The sequence below is a fragment of the Ostrea edulis genome, chromosome 6 (assembly GCF_947568905.1).
Source record: "Ostrea edulis chromosome 6, xbOstEdul1.1, whole genome shotgun sequence".
Taxonomy (NCBI): domain Eukaryota; kingdom Metazoa; phylum Mollusca; class Bivalvia; order Ostreida; family Ostreidae; genus Ostrea; species Ostrea edulis.
This window is the reverse complement of record NC_079169.1, coordinates 85,909,837-85,929,177: the sequence shown is the minus strand read 5'-3', so window position 1 is coordinate 85,929,177 and position 19,341 is coordinate 85,909,837. Positions and strand designations below refer to the sequence as shown.

The window sequence follows — 19,341 nt, the reverse complement described above, 5'->3', positions numbered from 1 at the left end:
TATAGTGCTCGGCATTAGAAGTTCAAGTCACAAGTCTTTACGGCCATGACCTTGAAATGGAGATCCCGCGTCATGGTAGGCGTTAGCAACATAAAGAACCTCACTCTTACGGCCCTGATCACGATGCTCAGGACAAACTTTGTCGAACTTTACATATAGCTTGCAATATCTCTACATTATCACATTCAATGTATAACAACATTCAAAGAAACTAACTAATATTGATCACTGCAAAAAAAAAGTTTCAGAGTGCAATATAACCCTACTTTTACTACGATGGTACACTGTGAACGCTATTATTATTGGTTGATACTTGGAGTGCACTGTTTCATTGACTTAATAAAGCAGAATCCCAGCATTAGATAACATCGACAAAGAATAATCGGTGAAAACTGTTTAGGGAATCGTTTTATTTTTTTCCCTCAGACAATTAATAATTTTAGATGGCATATCTGCTCATTGTAGGCGGTGTCGGTCACGATGGCGCGTCATTTAGTCACAATTATGGGATGAATATTGCCAAGGAACAAGAATCCGCAATAAATTTTGAATTTACGGATTGTAAATGCTCACTGAAATCAAAAATAAATACTCATTGCATAACAAGTCCATTCATTTTCATTGTGCTGTTTTTGCAATTCTGTCGAAAATGATTCAATGGTTTTTAAAAAGAAATACAAAAATGCATTGCAAAATCTACACATCGTATTCCCCATTTCTTCTGGCTGACGGTTCTCCGATATAGAATCGACTCCGGGAATGTTTAGGGTCGATGGCAGACAAAAAAGTGTCTTTTGTGGAATCGGACTTCAAACCAGTGGCTTCATCTGTCAGAAATGCGTTCAAATCGGGGGAAGAACATATGCCATTCCTGATTTCTAGTTCCCTTTCAGTGTCCTAAAAGATGTAAATAAAATTAAGGACTTACTATGACATATTTAAATCTTGACGTTTGAATGATGTCCACAACAGCAAGGAAAAGAAAAAAGAAAATCATCACCCTAACGTCATTGTTTGTTTCACAATTATCAAATAACTTATATCTTATATCTTTTATATTCAATTTCAATTGAAATATTCAGTATTGAATAAAATATTGTTTAAATTGAATAAAAATCAAAAATAAAAGTTGAAACAGAGAGCCAGTAAATGATTTGCTAGTTGTGAAAATGTTCACTGGGTATATTCATCATGTTCATGAAACATCACACGTCAATGAAGCACATCTCAACAGAGAGCTCGTTATCATATGAACAGGTACATGCACATATATACGAAGATATTGTCAGATTGTTTGATAGACTCGTAGTGTGAGCAGTGTTTTAATATTAAATGCCACATGCAGGGTAATTTGACAATATGATTCTGGCATATTCATGTACTGTTTTACTTTATAGTTCAGACATAAATGGTATAATATCTCATTACAAAATGGTAGCTTCATTTTATTAAAATTGCCCCTTTTCCATGATAGGTAATTCTAAATTGGGGGTATTGTTTACATACCTGATGGATAGAAACATTTATTTCGGAGGTATTTGTTATGCGATCACAATCATGTCTAGCCGAAAAATCTTCTAATTGTATTGCACTCATATCGAAGTTGTCAGTTGTATACCGCCTAAAAGTGAAAAAGTACTGAATGAAACTGTATCAATATCATCTGCAATCACTCCTACGGAAAGAATCTTAAAACGTACCGTTTTCTTCGAATATTTTGTCGCATCGGCTTGTTTCTCTGTAGAAATTCGAGTGGTGCGGAATCGTCTATTTCTTCCCTATCTTCTGTTGATTCGTCGGAATTGGAAGAAAACTCCTTGTCATCTAGGTGAACACTTTTCATCGAAGGAGACCGACTCTCAATTTTCCTCCACAGCTCACCCTCGGAATCCACAATATTTATATTACTGAGAGATTTCGTCCCTTGATTAGAGGCAAGGCTTCTTTGGTCATGTCGAATATCGAAACCCATGATATTATCCAGAGATTTACAAAGTCGTCCAGTAAGCTCTGACACTGTTCCAGCTGGTGTTCCATCACATGATCGAGGGGTACATAGTTTCTTACTTAGTGTTTTGTAGTTGTCATTGTACATTCCAGTTTCGTCGTTTTCATCGTCATCTTCCATTGCGAGCAAGACATCTGACACAAACTGTAATTTCTTTTCATTTGTTAGAGATCTTGAAGATGTGATTTTGCTTATAAAATCCACAGCGCTGTCTGTCTTCATCGACCAATTTCCTGAGGATTGTATCGATGATGTACTTTTGAAACTTCGAATACGTTTGGCAAATGGATGATGTTTATTCTGTTGCTGCCAAGAATCTATGCCATAAGGATAATTCGACATCGCATCCCCTTTACCTACACTGCCACTCTCAGAGGAGAAGCCAAACCCCTCAGTATCTGAAGACTCAGTACGAACTTGTCGAACTTTTCCATCACATCCTCTCCGATATGATGATTTGTTATGTTGGTGCTGATGGTTGCTTCGTGATCTGCAAATTCTGCGCCGAAGTCTAGAAGGTCTCTGACTTTTGAATGGAGAAAGTATTTTAGAATGGACGTTAGAATTTGGCTGATCTGATTCTGAGAATTCGGGGTTTCCTTCAAAAATTTCCTCCTGTTTCCACGCATGTATAGCCTTTACACAGTTTACGTCCAGATAGGTATCTTGCATGATCGATATTAGTACGCGAAGTCTACAAAAGATTTGAAAAAAATTGGAAGTAAGACTTTTAAAGGATAGTGTTTTACAGCCATCACACTGCATCACTATTTATTACACTATTGGAAACATATAAGGAGGGCAGCTAGTAAAATTTACCTATTCGCCAGTTTCTTTCCTCTTGTTTTAGTTTGTATGTATACTTCCTTGGGAGCATTTTTATCAAGTCCAGCAACGTGATCCTCGCGTGGAGCCGGGTGCTTCTTCAAAAACATTCTAACGCTGTATTTCCAGTCGGGAGGAGCTGATAGATAGGACACCTCATCCGGATCTGTTTCCGCCGCAAGATTGCAGAGAGAGTTGGGTATGAAGTTAAGGGATCGCTTATACCAACCCAAAGACTACAAGTGTATGTGGTATATGTGCATGTACAAGGTACAAAATATCGTGAATATCAAGTTTTAACATTGCTGTGAATGACAATGATGGCAAGGATGTAAGCAATACCAGTAATAGATACAGAATGGGGTGTAGAAGAAACTATTTCAACAGTGTTCACCATTTTGAAAATAAAATTATTTCCAACAATATCTTACCTTTTCGAAAATAAAGAAGAAAACGTGAACGGAGGTGTAAATCTGGTTAACAGCGTTCAGCTGATGAGTGAATGGATGAACAGTATTAGTCAGTCTACCGACAACAGTCTTTACTTGTGCTGCATGGTTGCCACTTTCATTTTTAAAGACTCGAAGAAGCTGAAGAATTTCCGTGGCTGTTGACATCATTTGCTATTTCAAGTAATAAAGAAAGATAACTCCCGGATTTCTTTTATAAAATACCATAATTCATGGAATAACAAGATCGTGCACGAAATGTAAACCTCTGCCAATATCCTATAGATTCTCTGTCTGTGTTTCGCGAGGCGGTCACCCAGCTAAAAACTCTTGTTCGGTTCTACATACTAGACCACTCTCTCGCATAACCAGAAAAGGTAGCTCACAAGCGAGATCTCAGTTAAATTATTTCCAGCTTGCCGGGACTAATGTCGGGAGAGCTATTGTCGTGACCCGGTGTCAGCGCCACACTTTAGGGAAAAACTTGTATTCTATTCTTTTCAACTAAGGGGATATGTCTTTGATATTTCACATATACATGCCTAACAGCCAGACCTTCCATTTGGTATCAAGACTTTTGACTTACATGTAGTGACCTTTACCATGGACTTTGACCTATTTTTCAAAAACATTAACCTTGGGTATATCTTTTGAACTAAGGAGGATAGGGCTTTGATATATATGTGAAAAATCGATTAAGCCTCATAAAAAGATTTTTCCTTTGATACCAAGACTTTTGACCTAGTGACCTTGTACGGTATTTATTTTGGTACTAACACTGTTGAGCTATGGACTTTGACCTACTTTTAAAAAATCTTAACATTTTTCTTTTGAACCGAAGTGAATATGGATTTCATAATTCCTATACAGATGCCTCATAACAAGGTATTTCAAATAGTACCAAGGTACCTGACGTAGTGACGTTGAACTTCGACCTACGTTTACAAAACGTTAACTTTGGTTGTATCTTTCGAATTAAAAGGGGTAAGGCTTTTATATTTCACATATAGATGCTTCATGATCAGTTATTTTATTTGGTGCCAAGACCTTTAACCTAGTCAACTTGACTTTTGACCTACTTTTCAAAATCTTTAGCCTTGCCTATATCTTTTGAAATGTGTGGTATTTCACATTTAGAAGCCGCATGACCATGCCATTCATATGACACCAAAATTTTTAACCTAGTGACCTTGGACTTTGACCTAATTTCCAAAACCTTTATTCTTTTGAACCAAAGGGGATATGTTAAGCATAGCCATGCTTTCCAGTGAGTTTTGTCTTCTGACAACCCTTGTTCGTATATTGCATCCGCTACAACCCTTGTTCGTATATTGCATCCGCTACATTTGCAACGAAGATACCCCCAGAATCTAGTCAGATCTTGCAGGCATACAATCTATATTTCGTGGACTTAAAAAGAAACTTTCAGAAATAAAAACTGGACCGAAAACACAGCATTCTTGACGAAAATAATACCACTTCAATTAATATTACGTACATTTGTAGATGTTTCTTCAAGAAATAAATTTCATTGTTAAAAATCCATGAGGGCATGGATTGGGACACTTTACGCCATCATACTACATAAAACGCGTTATATTTCAAAAATTTATTTCTTATCTATGCATTATACCTTCATTTCTGTTAGAATTCCCAGCCGTTGAAATAAACTTTATCTATCAAGATTCATACGCGCATTGTTCACAACTGCATGGCATTCATGAGGAAATGGCTATCAACGTAACAACACTGAAAATGTAAATACATGTATGACTTGGTATTTCTGCTTACCGTAGCAGGGTCGTACAAAGTGGTAACGAAGTGTGTTCTGTACATCTCAGCCTGACTCAAGGAAGAAGCAATAGTCGGGTGTTGGGTTAGAAGAGGCCAGAATCGCTCTGATATCTCCATGCACAGCTACAAATTCAAGGTGAAGATAAGGAACAGTGATCAATCTCATAACTCCTACAAGCAATACAAAATAGATAGTTGGGCAAACACGGACCCCTGGACACACCAGAGGTGGGATCAGGTGCCTAGGAGGAGTAAGCATCCCCTGTTGACCGGTCACACCCGCCGTGAGCCCTATATCCTGATCAGGTAAACGGAGTTATCCGCAGTCAAAATCAGTGTGCCAAGAACGGCTTAACAATCGGTATGAAACATGTCAGACAGCATTTGACCTAATGCGAGGTTGTATTGACGAACTAGATCGTTATAACGACCATAGAATTTTCGAAATGCTGACTTCAATCGAGACTGTTGAAATCCCTGTACCATCAACTTGTTTGTCAGTAGCTTACCTCGATTTAAAACTGACTATATCCAGAACAAGCTCTTGCATATCGAATCAGTTGAGATATATAAACACCATATGCAGGTGATAATGGAATACTGCTACACAAATATGGGAAGTTGACGATGGAGAAGCTGAAATCATCCCGTTTGTCATACAGTTGAGTTGTTAGTTTGCCGTTAATGTCTACTTTCAATAAAATATCTAAGTATGAAGCAGAAGTGGACGACTCTGTGGTGTCCTTTATTTCGAGCTCACAGGGATATATCAAATCGACATATGAATGAAAGCTATCATTGTTAATAGACAAAACGTCATCGATATATCTAAAAGTCGAATTGAAGGTCACAGCGAGAGATTTTTTCTTCTCACGTAAAAGTCGATATTTCATTTATTTACAACCAGAAATCTTACAACACAACATATATTCCAAGTATTACACAAAGTTAATGTAAACACTTTTTAGCTCACCTGAACCGAAGGTTCAAGTGAGCTATTGTGATCACATTTTGTCCGGCGTCCGTCTGTCTGTCTGTCCGTGTGTCTGTTAAACTTTTCACATTTTCGACTTCTTCTCCAGAACCACTGGGCCAATTTCAACCAAACTTGGCCAAAAACATCCTTGGGTGAAGGGCTTGCAAGTTTGTTCAAATGAAGGGCCATGTCCCTTTCAAAGGGGAGATAATCACAAAAATGCAAAAATAGGGTGGGGTCATTTAAAAATCTTCTTCTCAAGAACCACTGGGCCAGAAGAGCTGAAATTTACCTGACAGCTTCCTGACATATTGCAAATTCAAGTTTGTTCAAATCATGGCCCCTGGTGGTAGGATGGGGCCACAAGGGGGGATCAAAGTTTTACATACAAATATATAGGGAAAAACTTTAAAAATCTTCTTCTCAAGAACCACTGAGTCAGAAAAGCTGATATTTACAAGAAAACTTTCTGACATAATGCAGATTCAAGTTTGTTCAAATCATGGCCCCCGGGGGGTAGGATGGGGCCACAAGTGGGGGGGGGTTCAAAGTTTTACATACAAATATAGGGAAAAGATTTAAAAATCTTCTCAAGAACCATTGGGCCAAAGAAGTTGACATTTACATGAAAGCTTTCTGACATAGTTTAGATTCAAATTTGCAAAGGGTAGTTTGAGCCATAATAGGGACTAAGGTTTTACATGCAAATATATATGGAAAGTCTTCAGATATGGGCCAAGGTGACTCAGGTGAGCGATTTGGCCTAGGGGCCTCTTGTTTATTTAGGCTTTGGTTCTTACTAGTTCTGCCTCTTCTCTCTTCGCCTTAATCTCTATTTCTTTGTCCAATAAGTCGTTCAGTTCATGCCATATTTGTTCTAATCCATTCTGTAGCTGTTGAAGCTGATTATACATTATCCGTACACTCGTGGTGACTTCCATGATAAGCACGTGGTGAAGATGACCCAGTGGATCATTCTCAGAATGTTCATCGAGTAGATGTAGCGCCTGTTTACACTTCTGAATAGAGGTCTGGATGTGACTATCCCTAAAACGAGGAAAGATTTTGATATATTCATGTAATACATCTTTGTAATCCTTATGGTTGCACTATCGAGGTGAGGTTTAATGATAATCTACAGATTATATTCCTTACCCTTGCAGATCTCTGTATCGTTGATGTATCTCCTTTTTGTGCCTCTTAAGATCTCGAGATGAATGACTTGTGATCTCGTAGTCTTTAAGTAGTAATGCTTTATCCCTAATGTCTGTAGACTTATCTAAAGTCTCTTCAGAGAGAGCGACGGTCGGAAGGATTTTCTGAAACCAACACAATGTGACCGTTTATGAAATACGTATAATTTGACCTGCATCTTCAAAAGTGTCGAATCTTTTAAAGAGTCTCCATCAAATAAAACCTTGTAGAAGTACATCCACGAGTGGTGATCATATGCAATCGTCCCTCCAAAGTCACGTGTCAGCTGGTATGGTTCAATCTGAGCATGTAGGGCGGTTGTAGACTTTAACAGAATAGACTGCAATACAACATAACAAGAATAAGATGGAAATCGCTAGTGTTGAAGAATGAGTAACGAAGAAATTAGGTACTCACTTTGAATTGACTCACGAAGGTCACTTGGTCTTTCTTTTGCTTGATGCCCAGCAGTTTCTTAAGTGTATGACTTTTGCCTCTAGACTTGGGTTTCAGCACATAGAGAATTGCAACGGTGCCTCTCTTTTCCGACTAGAAAATACAATAATTAAACGTGATGGCACTATAGGGTTTCCATCAGTCCTAACTATAACACATACAGACTGGGACTAAAAATAGAATATATAGACACTATAATTCATTGTATTAGGATAATGTTAATAACATGTCATTGCACGAGTGGATTGTTTTATAAAAGGAGAAGCGAAATCGACATTGATGAAGAGACCGGCGAACAGTACATTACATCAAGTGATTGCAGTGCTTGTATTTAGTATTAGTACCTCAAGTGATCGTAGTGCCTGTATATAGTATTAGTACCTCAAGTGATCGTAGTGCCTGTATTTAGTATTAGTACCTCAAGTGATCGTAGTGCTTGTATATAGTATTAGTACCTCAAGTGATCGTAGTGCCTGTATTTAGTACTAGTACCTCAAGTGATTGTAGTGTTTGTATATAGAATTAGTACCTCAAGTGATCGTAGTGCTTGTATATAGTATTAGTACATGTACCTCAAGTGATCGTAGTGCTTGTATTTAGTATAAGTACCTCAAGTGATCGTAATGCTTGTATTTAGTATTAGTACCTCAAGTGATCGTAGTACTTGTATATAGTATTAGTACATGTACCTCAAGTGATCGTAGTGCTTGTATTTAGTATAAGTACCTCAAGTGATCGTAATGCTTGTATTTAGTATTAGTACCTCAAGTGATCGTAGTACTTGTATATAGTATTAGTACATGTACCTCAAGTGATCGTAGTGCCTGTATTTAGGATTAGTACTCAAGTGATCGTAGTGCCTGTATATAGTATTAGTACCTCAAGTGATCGTAGTGCTTGTATTTAGTATTAGTACCTCAAGTGATCGTAGTGCCTGTATTCAGTATTAGTACCTCAAGTGATTGTAGTGCTTGTATATAGTATTAGTACCTCAAGTGATCGTAGTGCTTGTATATAGTATTAGTACCTCAAGTGATTGTAGTGCTTGTATATAGTATTAATACCTCAAGTGATCATAGTGCTTGTATATAGTATTAGTACCTCAAGTGATCGTAGTGCCTGTATTTAGGATTAGTACCTCAAGTGATCGTAGTGCTTGTATTTATTATTAGTACTTCAAGTGATCGTAGTGCCTGTATTTAGTATTAGTACCTCAAGTGATCGTAGTGCTTGTATATAGTATTAGTACATGTACCTCAAGTGATCGTAGTGCCTGTATTTAGTATTAGTACCTCAAGTGATCGTAGTGCCTGTATTTAGTATTAGTACCTTAAGTGATTGTAGTGCTTGTATTTAGTACATGTACCTCAAGTGATCGTAATGCTTGTATATAGTATTAGTACCTCAAGTGATCGTAATGCTTGTATATAGTATTAGTACCTCAAGTGATCGTAGTGCTTGTATTTAGTATTAGTACCTCAAGTGATCGTAGTGCCTGTATCTAGTATTAGTACCTCAAGTGATCGTAGTGCCTGTATATAGTATTAGTACCTCAAGTGATCGTAGTGCCTGTATTTAGTATTAGTACCTCAAGTGATTGTAGTGCCTGTATTTAGTATTAGTACCTCAAGTGATTGTAGTGCTTGTATATAGTATTAGTACATGTACCTCAAGTGATCGTAGTGCCTGTATTTAGTATTAGTACCTCAAGTGATCGTAGTGCCTGTATTCAGTATTAGTACCTCAAGTGATTGTAGTGCTTGTATATAGTATTAGTACATGTACCTCAAGTGATCGTAGTGCCTGTATTTAGTATTAGTACCTCAAGTGATCGTAGTGCCTGTATATAGTATTAGTACCTCAAGTGATTGTAGTGCTTGTATATAGTATTAGTACATGTACCTCAAGTGATCGTAGTGCCTGTATTTAGTATTAGTACCTCAAGTGATCGTATTGCCTGTATTCAGTATTAGTACCTCAAGTGATTGTAGTGCTTGTATATAGTATTAGTACATGCACCTCAAGTGATCGTAGTGCTTGTATTTAGTATTAGTACCTCAAGTGATCGTAGTGCCTGTATATAGTATTAGTACCTCAAGTGATCGTAGTGCTTGTATTTAGTATTAGTACCTCGAGTGAACGTAGTGCTTGTATCAACATTTCCATCTTCTCCTCGCTATATCCTCGCTGAAAATCAGCCAAAAACGCCATGGCTTTTCTTTTCAGAATTAACTCTGCAATGTCTGTCATGTATAGCAGGAGACGCAGAAGATGGTCTGATGTCCAGATGGATGCCTTTTCCAAAGCGGGGAATGTTAGCAATGGATTTCCCGATATATCCAGTCCACCTTAAGATAAACAAAGCGGGAAACGTTAACAGTGGATTTCCTGATATGTGTCACAATTTGTACATAGGTACTTATTTTGTCCCTAATTGTGCGCCATAACCTGTATGAGAGTGTAACGATATTTAAAATCCACCTATGACGTCATTCTTTTGTTCGAACACTCCAATATTTTTCAGGAATGGAGTGTTCGGAAAGTAGGTCAACCTTTATACAAGTAGATATAAATGCATGCAACAAAAGAATGAAACACGTAAGACATGATTAAAATACACAAAGTTTAGTTTAGCAAAGGTGGATTTTTTAAAAGTGGGTCAATGTACTCGTATCACTCCATTCCTTAAAAGCAATGGACCGAGGCCCCGAAGGGGCCGAGGTCCATTACGTAAGGGTTAATGTACGAGTATCGCTCCATTACGTAAGGGTTAATGTACGAGTATCGCTCCATTCCTTAAAAGTAATGGACCGAGGCCCCGAAGGGGCCGAGGTCCGTTGCTTTTAAGGAATGGAGTGATACGAGTACATTGACCCACTTAAAATCCACCATTGCAGCTACTGTAATGTAATGTAAACATTAATAAAAACTAAACTTTGTGCATTTTAATCATATCTTACGTTTTTCATTCTTTTGTTGCATGCATTTATATCTACTTGTATAAAGGTTGACCTACTTTCCGAACACTCCATTCCTGAAAAATAATGGAGTGTTCGAACCAAAGAATGACGTGATAGGTGGATTTTAATTTTAAGGAATGGAGCGATACTCGTACATTAACCCTTACTTAGGCGAGAGTGAGGTCACGTGTTTTGTAAAACCAGTTCTATAGGGTGGGTCAGTTCAGAACGAGTCGTCGAGAAGGTGTGTCATTCAAACGAGAGCGCTTAAGCCATGTCTGTGTGGTCACATAAATGACCTGTATGGTGGTACCGTTCTGTGTGTTGGTGGGGCCTTTTATTCTGTGTGAAAACCTGTGTGGTTATAGAACTGTCCTGTGTGGTGGTGCTATTCTGCGTGTTGATGGTGCCGTTTTTTCATTGTGAAATCCTGTGTGGAATGACAGTGACCTCTGATGTGTACTCTTTGAGGCGATTCACGTAATCCATGTACTGGTTCTGTCTGCTTGTACTGCATGTGGCATAATCATGTTATTCGCTCCACGGAGCAAATCAGTTTGACATGCTTGGTTCATACGTGTTAACTATTGACATTTTATAATCATGCTATTCATTCCGTTTATAATTTATTATAAGCAAAACTCATTCATTCACATTTACGGAATAAATGCTATAATTACATGCAAGTACGTAGAATACATGCTGATTCGTTCCGCTGAGCGAATAACCTGATTATGCCCTGCATGTGAGCGTTCCGGTACTACTAGCATTGCCAAACTCTACTTCTACTACATGTACTAGCGTATTATACCTGGATGAGGCCTAATGAGAAATCTCTGAAATGCGTGTTACAACTACGGATACCAAGTGGTGACATAAACAACATGTGCAAATATCCTTACCATGTGTGCGCATCGCATTGTGAACCAATGAACCATTGAACGTTCTATTTACCTGTATACTGGTCGGGGTTTTCATGAAATAGACTGCCTGTCTTAAAGCGAAGTACATTGTTTTATTGTCATATGTTATGTAATTTGAGTGTGTGAGTTTTGAGTGCTAGTGAGCGTGTAGAGTGTGGGTGGTTTTGTTTGTGTCCTTTCTGTGTGAATAAAGTTATTTCTTCTTTTTGTTTCTTTTCCATATGTCAATGTTCAGTTTGAAGACGAGGAGTTTTTTTCTATCTCGAGTCAAAATTGTAACAAATAAACAATGAGGGAAACGTTAGCAGTGGGTATCCTGATAAAATAAACAAAGCGGGAAGCGTTAGTAGTGAGTTTCCTGATATAGAATAAACAAAGCAGGAAACGTTAGCAGTGAGTTTCCTGATATAGAATAAACAAAGCAGGAAACGTTAGCAGTGAGTTTCCTGATATAGAATAAACAAAGCAGGAAACGTTAGCAATGAGTTTCCTGATATAGAATAAACAAAGCGGGAAACGTTAGCAGTGGGTTTCCTGATATAAAATTTAAAAAAAGAAGAAGCAGGAAACGTTAGCAGTGGGTTTCCTGATCTAAAATAAACAAAGCAGGAAACGTTAGCAGTGGGTTTCCTGATAAAATAAACAAAGCGGAAAGCGTTAACAGTGGGTTTCCTGATATAAAATAAACAAAGCAGGAAACATTAGCAGTGGGTTTCCTGATATAAAATAAACAAAGCGGGAAACGTTAGCAGTGGGTTTCCCGATATGAAATAAACAAAGCAGGAAACGTTAGCAGTGAGTTTCCTGATATGAAATAAACAAAGCGGGAAACGTTAGCAGTGAGTTTCCTGATATAAAATAAACAAAGCGGGAAACGTTAGCAGTGAGTTTCCTGATATAAAATAAACAAAGCGGGAAACGTTAGCAGTGGGTTTCCTGATATACCCAGTCCCATTAAAATAAACAGGCCTCTGCAAACTTTTGTTTTTATAACGTGTACGAATCCACTAAATGTAAAATATATATAAAAAAAAAATCTTTATCTCTGTATAGAAAAATCACAGACAACTATTCTAAATATCCTTACCGAATCCATCAAAAGATAGTATGAACCAGTTGAACTGCCAATTTTCTTTTTCAAAATCTCGTGGAAAATTTCTCTTCATAAAGTTAAACAATCTGTAGTTATACAGGAGTATGGAAAAGGTGCTTTGAATGAAAATAGACCCCCTAACCCTAACCCTAACCCTGACGAAAATAGCCCCCTGAAATCGAGAAAAAGAGGGAGAAACTATATCCCGTATTGCGCCAAGCCAAGACAGACCGCCAGATAGTTAAGGTAGTACAGGATGTACTATACATTGACGGGTGTTACACCCCAAATCGTCGCCCGACATCCCAAATCGTCACCCCGGCGACAATTTGGGACAAGATTGCACTATCGTTAGGGGCGACGATTTGGGATGTACTTTTGTACACCCCAAATCGTCGCCCGTCCTAAATGGTCGCCCGCTAATATTTTATTGACGTTTTAAGGATAGATTACACAGAAGTTATTTTATTGTACACCCTCTTATATTGGAATACATGCTATTAGGTTTCACTTGGTCTATTTGCCTGTCTGTCTGTCTGCACCCATATCTCTGGTGTTTGTCGACCTATTGTACTGTAATTTTGTATGTAGATTACAAGTGACCTTCTGACATGCCTCCCCAAAAATGAGAATTCTGGAATGAGAGCTTAAAGCGCCGCGAGCTGTGCACAATTTTCAGCAAATCTGCAATATCTCTGGTGTTTATGAAACACATGAAATCTCTTGATCGCGAGCTCAAAGCACTGCGAGCTATAACCATAGCGAACTATTTCCGACTGTCACTCTGATGTTTGTTAACCGATTGAGCTAAAATTTTGTATGTAGGTTATATGGGTTTAATTTATGTGTTTCTTTGCTTCTTTGTTCATTTACTTATTTAGAGAGGAGGGACAGCGCAATGAGTTAAACAAACAAAAAACTATTGAGAAATAATGAGGAAGGGTGGGTGTTTCTCGAGGTTTTTACGAGTGTCTCCAAATGGCGGCTAACATAATCTGAGGTCACTAACAATTCTGCGGTGCACAAGATCTAACAACCCCATGTTCAGCAGAATGACCTTACAACAAAAGGCAAAACGATTTATTGTCGGACACATTCCTCTCTCTCTCTCTCTCTCTCTCTCTCTCTCTCTCTCTCTCTCTCTCTCTCGTGGACTGGACGGAAAAAATTCATATAGACAACAATGACAACAACACCACCACCACCAACAACAAATACAATTCTTTCAATAGTAACAACACCACTACCAACCAAAACAACAATAACAAATACCGTGATCATAATAAATCTTTAAAACAAATTATACAACAGAACAAGTAGAAGACGAAGTAGAAGATTTTAAAAAATGTCATGCTTATAAGATCCAGATACAATTACGCCACTACCAACCAAAACAACAATAACAAATACTGTGACCATAATAAATCTGAAAAATCATACAACAAAACAAGTAGAAGACGAAGAAGATTGAAATGCTTGTGAGGTCCAGAGAACCTTTTGTGGTCATAGCTGGACCACGGAAGAAGAAGATTGAAATGCTTGTAAGGTCCAGAGAACCTTTTGTGGTCATAGCTGGACCACGGAAGAAGAAGATTGAAATGCTTGTAAGGTCCAGAGAACCTTTTGTGGTCATAGCTGGACCACGGAAGAAGAAGATTGAAATGCTTGTAAGGTCCAGAGAACCTTTTGTGGTCATAGCTGGACCACGGAAGAAGAAGATTGAAATGCTTGTAAGGTCCAGAGAACCTTTTGTGGTCATAGCTGGACCACGGAAGAAGAAGATTGAAATGCTTGTGAGGTCCAGAGAACCTTTTGTGGTCATAGCTGGACCACGGAAGAAGAAGATTGAAATGCTTGTAAGGTCCAGAGAACCTTTTGTGGTCATAGCTGGACCACGGAAGAAGAAGATTGAAATGCTTGTAAGGTCCAGAGAACCTTTTGTGGTCATAGCTGGACCACGGAAGAAGAAGATTGAAATGCTTGTAAGGTCCAGAGAACCTTTTGTGGTCATAGCTGGACCACGGAAGAAGAAGATTGAAATGCTTGTAAGGTCCAGAGAACCTTTTGTGGTCATAGCTGGACCACGGAAGAAGAAGATTGAAATGCTTGTGAGGTCCAGAGAACCTTTTGTGGTCATAGCTGGACCACGGAAGAAGAAGATTGAAATGCTTGTAAGGTCCAGAGAACCTTTTGTGGTCATAGCTGGACCACGGAAGAAGAAGATTGAAATGCTTGTAAGGTCCAGAGAACCTTTTGTGGTCATAGCTGGACCACGGAAGAAGAAGATTGAAATGCTTGTAAGGTCCAGAGAACCTTTTGTGGTCATAGCTGGACCACGGAAGAAGAAGATTGAAATGCTTGTGAGGTCCAGAGAACCTTTTGTGGTCATAGCTGGACCACGGAAGAAGAAGATTGAAATGCTTGTAAGGTCCAGAGAACCTTTTGTGGTCATAGCTGGACCACGGAAGAAGATTGAAATGCTTGTGAGGTCCAGAGAACCTTTTGTGGTCATAGCTGGACCACGGAAGAAGAAGATTGAAATGCTTGTAAGGTCCAGAGAATGTAAATTTTGGCAAGATATTTTTTCGATAATTGTTTTGAAAATGAATTGACATCAGAAAAATGGGTAAAACTATTCTCTGGTTAACAACGAAAAACTTAAACTAGAGTAAAAAAAAAATTGATGTGTTTGAGGAATGGTGTAACAATATTTATTTAATAAACTCGTTACTAGATGTGGAAGAGAATATAATGATTTATGCTCAATTCAAAGTAATATATAACACTGATACTATTTTAAGGGAATTTTTTGGAAGGTGAAGATAACGAACAGTGATCAATCTTATAACTCTTATAAGCAATACAAAATAGAGAGTTGGGTAAACACGGACCCCTGGACACACCAGATGGGGGATCAGGTGACTAGGAGGAGTAACACAACGAATAAAGAATTTCAAAATGATGAGAGATTATGATATTGGTCATCTGATTAAGGAACAAGAACCAAGTACTGCCTTACACATTATACCCTTCACTATGTAATAAAACCAAGTACTGCCTTACACATTATACCCTTCACTATGTAATAAAACCGGCACTAGAAAAATTTACAGAATATTAAATTTTTACAAAGATAAAACAATTGGACAGAAAACAAATGGGATGAACAATTTGAATTATCACGTGAAGAGTGGAGAAAAATTCATAAGATGTTTTTATGAAAACGAGAGATAGCAGATTACAATGGCTGCAATATCTAGGGAATCATGACATTTTAACTATTAAAAAAACTTTCTGAAAATGATTAAGACATCAGACAATGATTTATCTACTTTTTGTTTAGAGGAGAGGAAATCATAACTTTAGAACACATTATCCATGACTGGAGAAAAGTCAATATTATTAGAACACATTATCCATTAAAGTCAATATTTTTGAAAGAAATGTACAATTTTGGTTCAGCAAAACTTTTGCATTTCATATAACTAATATTAAACTTTCATCCTTGGACGTCCAGAAATTGATGTGATAAACTTTGTAAATTATACACTGTACTCGAGTTTTCAATATTTCAAATAATTTCCATTTCTTTTCAAACTGATCTGTACAATTGTGTTTCCATGCACTTTGTATACATGAGTCCAGATGGCTTTAAATCTATCCAATGATAAACAATTTCCTTTACTTTTGTAAAGTATGTATAATGTTTAAAATGATAATTTTGTTTGCATCAAGTGTCCTTAAATATGTTTTCATCCTGACATAGTAAGTCTGAAGACAGTGCCGTCAAGTACATCCGAATCCTAGTAGTAAAAACACAATCTGTTTCACCCTACAGCGCACCCTACAGTTTACCTACAGTTGAGTCCCATGTAGATCCGGGTTAGAATAGGTCCTCAGTAAAACTCGCTTGTCATAAGAGGCGACTAAATGGGGCGGTCCTTCGGATGAGACCGTAAAAACAGAGGCCCCGTGTCACAGCTGGTGTGGCTCGATTAAGATCCCTCCCTGCTCAAAGACCGTAAGTGCCGAACACAGACCAAAATTTTGCAGCCCATCTCCGACAATGGTGACGTTTCCATATGAGTGAAAATTTTCGAGAGGGACGATAAACAATATACAATCCTCCAATCTAATTAGAATTAGATCTTCCATCCGCTCCCCGGTCGCGACGCATCGAAAACCGGGGAGCGGATGGAAGATCTAATTTTAATTAGACTGTATACAATCAATCAATCAATGATAAGTTGAAGGTTACTTTATACATAACTTTCTTTTATTGTGCTTTCTGATTAGCTCTAGATCTGTGTAAAGGCAGACTAATAAAAATATACTATTGTACTAGAATATATACATGAACATTTTGGGGGAGGGTTCACTCGTCGTGGCGATAAATTTTAGCTTGTGTTTTAAAATAACGGACCAATGCTTTTTTTTTCGTCCGTTTATACTTGAGAATTACCTTTCAATTATATTTGATTGATTATGAATTTTAATGATTGTAATTCATTTCTCCGGGTATTACTTCGGTGAATAAGAGTTGTAGAACTTGTGTGAAAATCATCGTACATAAAGTTTAAAACCTTGATTTAAAAAAAAAAAAAAAAAGAGACAGAGAAAGGACACACTCCCTTCTCTCTTTAAAACTGCCTACGTCTTTGAACGTTTGAAGAATGGGAGAGGGTACAGTTCAGTGGACGATTTAGAGGGGATTGTGGGTGTTAACCCCCCCCCCCCCCCTCCACTTTATGTTGGAAATCTTAACTAATTAAAGTTGTTTTGTAGGGATAATCTCTCTATATGAGACGGTCCACGCTGAAACATCCCGTAGAATAAAATTTAAAAAATGAATAAATCCGCCCCTATTTTGATCTGGGATATCACAATTTAATTCGTCTCTATAGATGTTGAAATTTAAAGGATAAAATCGGAGTTCACTGCTTTTACTGATGAAAAAGGTTAAATTTTTAGGGGGATGAGCAGTGGTGGATTTGGCCACAAAATTACAAAATAATGTGAGGAAAACTTCAGATTTGGCATCCAAAATGGCTGAGTAGTTTGGTTAATACTTGACTTTCACATGTGCCCCCCCCCCCCCCATTCCCACCTCGGAAATCATGGATCTGCCACTGCAGGGGATCAACAAACTTAGTCACCTACTGGATGTAGATTGAATATAATACCTAACTATCAACTCTCACCTACTGGATCTAGATTGAATATAATACAATGTACCTAACTATCAACTCTCACCTACTGGATATAGATTGAATAAAATACAATGTACCTAACTATCAACTCTCACCTACTGGATCTAGATTGAATATAATACAATGTACCTAACTATCAACTCTCACCTACTGGATCTAGATTGAATATAATACAATGTACCTAACTATCAACTCTCACCTACTGGATATAGATTGAATATGATACCTAACTATCAACTCTCACCTACTGGATCTAGATTGAATATAATACAATGTACCTAACTATCAACTCTCACCTACTGGATCTAGATTGAATATGATACCTAACTATCAACTCTCGGTGAAAAACGCCTGATGAATCGGATTACGTCGTATTTTTGAAATTCAAAATATATTTTGTACTACATGTATATCCATATGTTCCTCGCGTTTGGAACAGGTATTGGAACCTGTGTGCACCTTGATTCGTATGATTGCATATTGTAGCCCTGGCAAAGTCATGGATTCACAGGGGCGGATCCAGGAATTTTTTATAGTATTGGTTTTCAAAGGGGGGTTCCACCCTCAAAATGTGTTATTCTTACCCTTTTAAACAAAATATTCTGACAAAAGGGAGGGGGGGGGGTCCAAACCCCGGACCCCTCCTCTCTGGATCCGCCACTGCTTCATAATGTTAATGAATTTTGAATTTACTGTCATTTGGTGAATCTTCAACATGAAAATGGTGTATACCACAGGGGCTAAGCCCGTTTAGGCTCCAAACTCGGTGAGCATAAATATATTTTATAGTATCACAGCCTCGGAGTTCGGACCTAAAACGGGCTTAGCCCCTGTGGTGTATACATGATCGAAAAAGCAGCGGGTGGCTCTGGACTCACCAGTGAAGACGACCCAGCCTTTCATCATTAGGTCTTCATCCAGATGAACACTTCCCGAATTAACCGACCGCCTCATTGTAAAACAATATGTTCTCTTCACGGATAATGACAACGTGAACTCTCAGAGTCTGAAAACGAATGCTTCATTGTAAGAAATGTCATGCAAAATGTTTGAAATTTAATTATTTAACAAGAAGAAACTCTAAGCATCAAGAATTAAGCATAAAATTATGGTCTTACAAATAATTTCCCTTTTTTCGATTATGTCGTTAAAGTACCCATTCTCGCCTGTAGTCAGAAATCAATTTTATATATCAATCATATCAAGTAGACTTTTTCTACCTGAATCTTGCGAGTAGATTTAATGTACTATTTTATCATCAAGCAGATTTATATATTTACATATTTTTCCACTGTGCAAAAATTAGATCACATTTCAATTAGTAAACATTTTCTTATTATAAAAGTATATTCACCTATATTCATTTCAAGGTGAGGAATGCATAATTTATAACTGTGTAAAAATTCGAAATTCCCAAATTGGAAACTATTACAAAATCTCTAAATTATAAAGA

At 37.7% G+C, this 19,341-nt stretch overlaps 1 protein-coding gene across 1 annotated transcript; it reads right to left on the bottom strand.

Annotated features, from left to right (window-relative positions):
* Positions 1-395: 395 nt before the first annotated feature.
* On the bottom strand, positions 396-19,049 carry LOC125646506 (uncharacterized). Its single transcript, XM_048872837.2, has 12 exons — positions 18,767-19,049; positions 9,833-10,050; positions 7,664-7,795; positions 7,470-7,586; positions 7,208-7,371; positions 6,853-7,099; positions 5,074-5,199; positions 3,265-3,456; positions 2,828-3,069; positions 1,701-2,702; positions 1,507-1,621; positions 396-897 (listed from the first exon to the last, which is right to left on the bottom strand). The coding sequence occupies exons 1-12, from the start codon at positions 18,840-18,842 to the stop codon at positions 697-699; spliced, it is 2,832 nt and encodes a 943-aa protein (XP_048728794.2). The 5' UTR covers positions 18,843-19,049; the 3' UTR covers positions 396-696.
* Between the last annotated feature and the right edge of the window lie 292 nt (positions 19,050-19,341).